Source organism: Anguilla rostrata, chromosome 11, assembly GCF_018555375.3.
Source record: "Anguilla rostrata isolate EN2019 chromosome 11, ASM1855537v3, whole genome shotgun sequence".
Lineage (NCBI taxonomy): Eukaryota > Metazoa > Chordata > Actinopteri > Anguilliformes > Anguillidae > Anguilla > Anguilla rostrata.
Window position 1 is genome coordinate 8,465,870 of NC_057943.1, and position 9,158 is coordinate 8,475,027.

The 9,158-nt window shown below is 40.8% G+C and overlaps 1 protein-coding gene across 2 annotated transcripts; it reads right to left on the minus strand.

Annotated features, from left to right (window-relative positions):
- Positions 1-2,198: 2,198 nt before the first annotated feature.
- LOC135235399 (transmembrane protein 52B-like) lies at positions 2,199-6,314 on the minus strand. Of its 2 annotated transcripts, XR_010324373.1 has the most exons (6): positions 6,129-6,314; positions 5,944-5,981; positions 5,770-5,811; positions 5,054-5,232; positions 2,658-4,727; positions 2,199-2,622 (listed from the first exon to the last, which is right to left on the minus strand). XR_010324373.1 is itself a non-coding variant. In XM_064300887.1 (5 exons), exons 1-5 carry the CDS (start codon positions 6,168-6,170, stop codon positions 4,303-4,305), a joined length of 726 nt encoding a protein of 241 aa, XP_064156957.1. In that variant the 5' UTR covers positions 6,171-6,314; the 3' UTR covers positions 2,199-4,302. The 2 variants fall into 2 exon arrangements, 1 of the variants encoding a protein (XP_064156957.1); XM_064300887.1 differs by having other exon boundaries at positions 2,199-4,727.
- Positions 6,315-9,158: the final 2,844 nt, after the last annotated feature.

Genomic DNA, 9,158 nt, shown 5'->3' on the forward strand with positions numbered 1-9,158 from the left:
ACAGCGAGGGCTGAGCTTTTTATAATATAGTTCTTTTTTTTTTAAAATATCAGATTTCAACACATTGCACAGCAACCATGCAGGCGACCATATCTCAGCCATTAGCTGCTCTGTATGACACACCGGCATAAGACAAAGGAATGGGGAGATGATGGTGGCATGTGAAATCTGGCCAGGACACCAGGGTTGCCACCCCTATCCATAAGATCTTCAGTGACTCATCAGAGAGAGACAAGTCACGCCACAGCGCACAGCACCAGACTCTGCACTAAGACAGGAGCTGACCCAGGTTTCAGGCCTTTAAAAACCTTGATCACAGACTTTGATCCATTACATTGCATGACAGGCATTTAGCAGACGCTCTTATTCACAGCGACTTACACAACTTTTTCTTACATAGTATTTACATTTCATTCATTTATACACGTGGCTGGGAACTGAAGTGATGCAGGTTACGTACCTTGCTCAAGGGTACAACGGACCTGTGACCTTTAGGCTACAAGGCCAGTTCCTTACTCATTATACCAGTGGTTCTCAAACTCGGTCCTGGGGGACCCCTGTGTATGCTGGTTTTCATTCCAACCTCAACAGCAATCCAAGAATTTTAACAAACTGTTAATTTTTCTTAATTAGATGCTTTTTATGTTTTAGAGCTGGGGTTCCAGAAAGGGTCAGCATGGGTGCACACACCTGATTCTACTAATCAATCACTAGAGTCATTGCTAAGCACCTGATTAGTAGAATCAGGGTCAGGTGTGTGCACCCACACTGGCCCTTTCTGGATAAGACTGGGGACCCCAGCTCTAATATACTACACTGCCACTGTGTGTAATGTGTATAAAATGTGTACTGTGAAGTAACAGGTAATGACTAACGTGTGCTCAATATTGTAGAAATGATCAATTGTATATTTATTTACTCAATTGGCAGATTCTCTAAACCAGAGCTACCTACCAAGCATTAAAATACATCACAGAAAAGCAACATTATACATACACAGCAAGCCTAACTGCAATACATACTGAGGTTAAAAAGTACACTTAGTGGCTAGCAATTCTCCTAGCAATTAGCAACAGCCATACCACACTGTATCCTTTCTACATCAAATTACTGGAACTAAGCAGGTGTGGGCTTGGTTAATACTGAGAGCCCTGGGAGAACTAGTGCTAGGAAAGCTGTTGTTGGACTAGTAGGGGGCACTTGTTACCTCTGGGGCATTTAGAAGGAATCCAATGGCCTCCTCCCACAATGCAATGATTCTGAACAAAGCAGACTATTAGGCCCGAGAGAAATTGAACCAAATGAAAGAAAATCATTATGAAAGGAGACAGAAACAGCTGTAAACCTTTGAGCTGAAATATGACATTTGCTAATTATCAACCTGTGTAACTCCTTCTTCAGCATTTATTTGGCTTTCAGGTATTCAAAATTCTCCAGCTATGAGAGCAGGCATATTTTACATTCACCTCTGTCCCTGTACACCACTGTCAAGGCACATGACAACTCAAACACAATTACTGATTTAGATTATCACTTCATCTAATCTGATATGTAATTTGATTCCCTGACTGATATGGCGAGTTTTAAGGGTGGTGGCGGTGTGTCTTGCGTCTGGGTGGTATGTTGTATCTACTTCCTGTTTACTGACGTTTTTAAGAGCAGTGCGCTCCCGAATGCGATTATCAGTTATGGCACACCATCTAGTGGTGAATAAAAACATTGCATGTAACACTTAATATTTAACCAAACAATTTATATTTATTTATATTTTATGAATGAAACAAAATAAATTACACAAATCATACAATAACTGTATGTAGTTTAAAAACCAAGGTATATACACTTCTACAAATTAAAAAAGCAAACAACGAAGCATTACCAGGCAGTGAGCAGTGAATGTGGAGCAAATTAGTAAAATAGATACAGAATTGAAAGATTTGACTGGTGGAAATTGTGTGGGCTGGAAACATAGAGAACAGGAATAACACCCAACATGGTTGACATTACATTGCATTTCAGCATTAAAAACTCTTACCCAGAGCAACCTAACACAGATCACTTTTAAATCTTTTTAAACAGCTGAATATTTTTAATGAAGCAATTCAGGTTAAGTATCAGATGCTGTTCTTATGCTTCTCTCTGACAGGATCTTTTCAGTCTATTGTACTGGAAATGACAATGACAAGTGACATCAGAAATAACATTTTAATCAGATTTTTAATTGTTTTGTCCGATTTACAACTTCAATACACGTTATTTTAAAATGAGAAAGTTGGCATTCTGAGAATGATACCTCCTTTCAGGATTCATTGAATGATTCTCAGTAAAAAACTTTCTGTTCTTCTAAGAGCACGTTTTTAAAATTGCGCATTTTTCTATGTTGCATTTTCAATGTTTCATGGACCGTGGTTTGCTATTAATGTTCACGTTCATTTGAATGTGCCGCAGAGGTGGAAAGTCCAGGCAAAAGACAGTAAAGGTCCCCTTCAGTGTTTTGTTCCAATCGCCTGGACTGTGCTAATGAGCACAGTTCTTTAGCCCGGGGGTAGAACTGAACTGAGTTCATGGGTGGAAGAAATACATGGCAGGCCTTTTACTTTCTGAGCCCTGGACTTTCCACCTCTGATTTGCTGTAAGATCTGAAGCACAGGCCAAACCTGTGGCAACACAGTTTTTTTTAAATTTTATTTTAATTGCAAGTAGGCTATTCTAAGTCAGCACGATGACAATCAGCAAGGAGCAAATAAATAATTTCACAAAGCTGCTCTGAAAATTATAGCTGACTAGCTTTCTTCAAGGAACTACCTAATAAGTACCAATAGTACTTACACAGTGTTTTGTACTAGAAACATCCAGTCAAGAATAGATACAAATAAATGAATAAAATCCAGTATACTATCACTAGATAGCAGGAAATATCTGGAAAAAGACAGGTGTCACAAGAAATCTTGTGCAGATCCATTTGCTTGCTACTTGCAACAAGTGAACTGGCTGAAATCCTTACTTCAGTACACATTTCCTATTCTGCCTCATCCAAAAGACATCAGACTTTTGTAAATATTTATTTTGCACTCCCTGTAGAAAATGCCGAGACAAATTTTCATACACTAAATATCTTCAACATCACGGAAGCCCTGTATTTCTGTACTTTATATAGATTTTGTCAAAATAATTTGTATCAATTACAAACAACATGTGTCAAGAGTTGGAAGATACTTAGAGTCGATAACAAGAAAGTATGTGACATTCATTGTTTTTAAAACAATATTTAAAACAACAATCTGTGCTGGCACTTATTAAAACAATTATCAAGAAAATCTATGTACAAAATTCCTGTAAACCAGCATAAACAATCATTAAAAAAACATTTAGTAAATACTGAAAGTTCAAAACACACAAATAAAAATATATCTCCATGTACATATTAAACAACATATACACACAAAGGCAGCAAGTCGTGGACATATACGATATAGGATTCAGTCAATACATGTGCATGTGGTCACATGGTAGCTTCAATACAAACCAATGTGTGGCACAAAATGTGTGCCAATTAAAAAAAAATCTTTTGGTATCTGTGCAGATACGCATTTATATACCTCAGAGATTAAAACGAAACAATAGGTCCGGGTAGTGATTTTGTAAGATAAGCACTTCAGACCAAACCTTAATGGGCAAGAGAGATTTCAGCGCTTGGGTATTTGATAACACCCTTAAATACTCTTAGTACCAGGAACAACAGTAACAGGTGACTCAGTCTCTGGTGTTCAGTGAAATGTCTCTGATGTAAAAATAATTACCGAGGCCAAACTCCAGTTAAACCTGACAGACGACAGAGTGGGCCGAGGGTTGGGGGGGCGGGGGGCGGGGGGGGGGGGGGGGGGGGGGCGCGTGGGGGAGGCAGGGGGCGGTGTTGGCCCTTTTTTTTTCACGACGAGAACAATGAGGGTTTCACACAAGAGCAGGAAGCCCTCTCCGCTCCCTCTGTTTTTCACCAAAGCAAAGGCTCGGTCATGCGCGCCTGAAGCAGCCATGACTGTAAACAGTGACACAGCGCCTTATCAGAGCCGAACGCATGTGGTGAAATGGAGGTGGGGGGGGGAGTGTAGGCCATAGGGCACAGGCTCCAGCTAGACAAACAAACCCAAACTGATTTTGCGCGTTGGTGCCTTTTGTCTTCCGGCGGGCGACGCTCCCATTCCTTGCCCCCAAGTGCAAGACCTTTGCACTTCTAGAGCGGTCTGGGTCCTTGGGTTCATCTCCCGGCTTCGTGACAGGGGTTTTTTTTTGCGAAGTCCGGCTTCAGACGTTTTGTTCGCGGGTGTCGACGTCCTCCCCGTGCCTCTCGGCGGGGTCAAGTTCATCCAGGTCCACTTCGTTAAATTCGTCCTCGGCCACGCCGCCGTACAGCTCGTATGCCGGCGGCTCCTCCTCCTCCTCCTCATCCCACGCCGCGTAGTCCGGCGTGTCCCGGAGGCCCTCTCGCCGCGGGGCCTCCCAGGTGAACTCCGTCGGCTCCCCCTCCCCGTCGGGCGAGCGCGTCTCGTAGAATTCCTCGGGGAGGTCCTCGGCGTTTCCGATGCCGACGCGTGCCAGCGCGTTGGCGGGCATGGCCAAAGCCTCGTCGTACTGCGGCAGGCTGTCCAGGGTGCACAGGTTGTAGGGCGGAGGGGAGAAGCTGTCCGCTGCAGTCGTGAACGGGCGGGGCGCGTGCGATTGGGTAAAGGCTGGTGAGCAAAGCACGAGAAACAAAGATACATGGGCAGGGCTCAAACTTTTCACCTCACATCTTACTGCCGCTTTGACGAATAGCCGATAATAGTAAACTCACAAGTTAGACACCCATAATGTCCATATTGCAACATACCTTGCCTTACTGCGGCTGTTTACTTAAATGGAGTTGGAACTAGCTGAATAAGGGACTACAAAAGGGTGTTAGGCACCGATATGCTAACTGTGCCACTCAAAGTAGCCATCTAAAATGGCTAACCAGATAAGGTTATTCCCCCCTCCAAATACACTAGAAACATGGAGTAAATGACAAGATGCTTACAGGGAGCGGGGCTTATGTTGCGCATTGTGTTTTGATGGTGATCGATGGAAATTACGGTGACTTCAAGGGGGTGGCTCTCAAACACCGGAACAGGTGGCTTATTCGATCTACAGCACATCTTGATGCAGCTGGCGATAAATCCGCATCCAAGTAGCGCAGATATAAATACAAGAATCACCCTGGAAAAAAAGAACACAGATTAGTGAAACGGAAAGACCACTTTACTTACTGAGTGGGTACATCTCTGCGATCAAATGGTTAATTACACAGAAATAAATAAATGAATGAATAAACACATAAATAAATGAATAGCGTAAGCGTACGGTCTTGGTGGGTTATCGCAGAATTAAGGTAGGCTATCTTGCCACAATTAACTAGCTCACATGAATAACCAAATAAATCACAAAAATAAAATAAAAAATGAAGTGGTAGGTCTATATCCAACGGATCATTTCCCTGAATGGGTCATACCATGCGACAACGCAAATTTGCGCGTTTTTACATTTCGCTCTGGAATTCGAATGCAGTCGTATATAATAATCATTTTCTGTACAAGTTATAATTGGATATAAATTGCCTACAGTTCCGTTCACTTTTTCAGAATAGGCTATAAATATTCTAAACAGGAATCTAACGAGATTAAAGAAATCATTAAGGTAGGTAAAGGTATATAAGAGTTTAATTATATTAATAGAACAAATTGTACATAGACTTACCAAACATACCACAAATTAGACGGATCGAAGTCTCTCTGACAGCTACATGGGTGAAATAAAAACAAAAATAAGTTTTGAAATACATGGCTCGGATTTAAGATTAAAGTAAAACCTGTAACGTTAACGAATACAATCCCAACTGAAATTCAATCAACTACAAGTAAGTATACTTACTTTTTTATACAGCGTTCATCTGCGGCAGTGAAAGATACCTGTAAAAGAAAGAAGAAGAAAAAAACACTCACACGCACATTCAAAAAGTAGCACAAATTATATTTCTGATGTTGAACATCTTTCACTGAATCGGCTGACCTAAGAAACGAAAAAAGATGCTTCAACACAACAACCTAGCTACTCACCAATAACACCAAAAAAGTTAATAGAACTTCGATGCTCCTCATTGCTCGTTAATTGTAAGGCCAAAAAAGTTTGAAAATATGAAGCGCACACAACTGTTACACTCAAAACATCTGCCTACAGTATCCTAGTTATAGCCTACAAGCTATAACAACCGCACACCAACGTATTCTTTCGGAATTGGCTTTATAGGCAGGCCACGCCTGCCTGCTTCCTCGAAATAACTAAAGTGGAATGGAAACGCCTCCTTCTGACAAACGTACACCTCTGATAGCTACCTGGATTCACTTAGCCTACAGACAAGTAGGCCTATTGAGACTTTCATTGGGCAGGTCAGTGAACATTAAATTGCCCCACTAGATACGTGAATGCTTTCAACCACGTTTTTATGCATTTCCTGAAGATTATACTCGATAATAACCCATCACAAAACACACATTTATTGCAAATCTTTCCGTATTTCGGATGTGACGTTGAACAGAGGTCCTGACTCACTGTGGTCATTAAAGATCCCGTGACATTTATCGCAAAGAGTAGGGGGTTCCCCGGTGTCCTGGCTAAACTTCAAACTTGGGTCTCTCTCTCCCCTGATCTACTGGGCTAAACCAAAAAAAAAATCGTTCTCTCCCTCTCCACATCAGGTGAGCGTTCCGGCGCAAAATGCTGCCGACCATCACCCAGGTGCGTGCTAGACATTGGTGGTGGCTGAGGTGACCGCCCCCTCATCACTGTAAAGCACCTTGAGTGTCTGGAAAAATACTATATAAATGAAATGTTTCATCAGTTAATTCATTAATTAATTCATCCATCCATTCATTCATTTGTTCGTTCGTTCGTTCGTTCATTCATTTTTAACTTATATGTGAATCTGAGTATTAATGAGCACATGTTCACAACAATACTATAATAATATTATTTCAGAGATTTTTCCTATTCCTATTTTTCCATAATAAATGTATGATGGTTGCCATAGCAGCTACTGTTTCAATATTAAGACAGGAAGCATAGGATCAACAGGAACCTAGGTAGCCTACTAGTATTTATGGTTCGGCCGTGTCTATTCTGAAATAAAGTAGCATGTTAACCACATTGACCTGAAAAATCTATGTATTGTAATATGAAGACAAGTCTCTATATTGGGTCCACGATTCAGTGACTAGTTTATTTACATGTTTGGCATTTTATGAAAAATGATGGTTTGATCATGTCTGAATATCGGGGGGTTACATCCAGTTTGTCAGCAATTGTCATTGACAATGAATAAACTACCACCATCATCCCTGACGTCACTCAGTGTGGAAAAAGTCAAGGCGTAATCATAAACATTGTCCCCTTGTTGTCAGCGGTCCTGCATTTTGAACAAGCACTGCTACAGAATATGAAAAAGTCTTTCAACAGATTAACAAAACAAAATTATCTCTCTTTTCTCTCTCCTCCTCTCATTCTCTTGTTCACACATACTCAAATGTACACCCTTCATGACATCAGGAGAGTTTGAACAACATCGATACTACCATTAATGTAAGGGACTCTTGCCTCATTGTTGGTTTGTGTTAAAAATATGATGCATACATAATATTTAGAAGATAATTGCCAAAACCAAAATGTGAAACAGTTCAGCCAGACTGTTAGAAACCTTAAGCATTGATCCATGTCTTGATAAAGTCTATTTATGTAATTTATTTCTGTTAATTGTATAGGTTGCAAACCAGAGATCCTTATAAAGAAAGATCCAAGGAAATATGATATTAACCAGCATCGTGTCCAACAGAGAATCCCCAACTTAAAAAAATATGAAGGCCCCCAAAAATGACTCCTCCATAGTTGAGTTATAAGAGTAGAAATTAACGGCAGGCGTACATTAAATGGTCAAATTGGAGGTTTTTTGAACAGGAAGTGACAGCGAGCCCATACCGCCCTGCTCACAGTATTTTCTGTGCTGTACCTGTGCCGCGTACCTGATCCTGGGACATTCTGTCACACGGCGGTCTGAAACAGCGGAGTGTTATTGTTGTCCTCCCCTGTTCCCGCAGCGAGACATCCTCGGCTCTTTCCTTGCGGTCCTGATAACATCACCGCTCGCTGTTTTGTTCGCCTCGCTCAGGTATTTCAGTTCCCAGGTATACTGTAAGTGAGTCAGGCCCCAGCACAACAACAGGCTTGAGGTTAGAGCGAACCACAAACCTCAGAAAGCCCACAGCAGCACCACAGTCAGAACTTTTTTAATTAAATAAAATAAAAAAATTATCTGAATTATTTATAACTACAGCTAATAATATTACTACTAGAACATTTACTAAAAGCAGAACATTTCCCTTTTTTTGCCTTTTAATTGGGCAAAAAAGGAAACTTCCCTTTCATCTTGTCTTAAAATATCATTTTTCCATTGCGTGGTTTCCATTTTCCATACTTTTGTTTGCATATCTACTTTAAACAGGAGTCAACTCCGGTCCCATATTATTAATAGTGGATGATTATCCGTCTTTGTGTTTCAGCTCATTTAAAAATAAACATGGCCAAAGAATGTCAAATTACACGTGACGATGTTGAAGGATAAAGGGTTGCAGTTAGTGGCATGTTGTCAAAACAAGCATTACAACTGCAGACCGTTACCGTAGAACAGAAAAATCATCAACAGACATGTCTGAGCTCAGATATGAATGTGCCCTTTAGGTCTTGAGAATGGGAATGGTATATGATGCTATAATGGTGACTAAATATTTGTTTATGTCACTGAACTTTATCCGTGGTGGTTCCGGTCATTGTCAACGGATCTCCTTCTGAGCAAAAAATAGCTTTTATAGTGAACATTTCCATGACTGTATCAGACATTTGAGAAAGCTTTATTAACATCACTTTTACGTGTACCGTGTACTTCTCCCAGAATATATATAATTAAATTACTCTAGGTGATTATAGTACATACTTGGTACTGGATTAGGGTTAGAGTGGATGGATGAGGCAAACAGCTCACCTTGTCAAAGTATGCTTCCTTGACAGCCAAGAAGTTCATACCCTGGCCACACTTACCA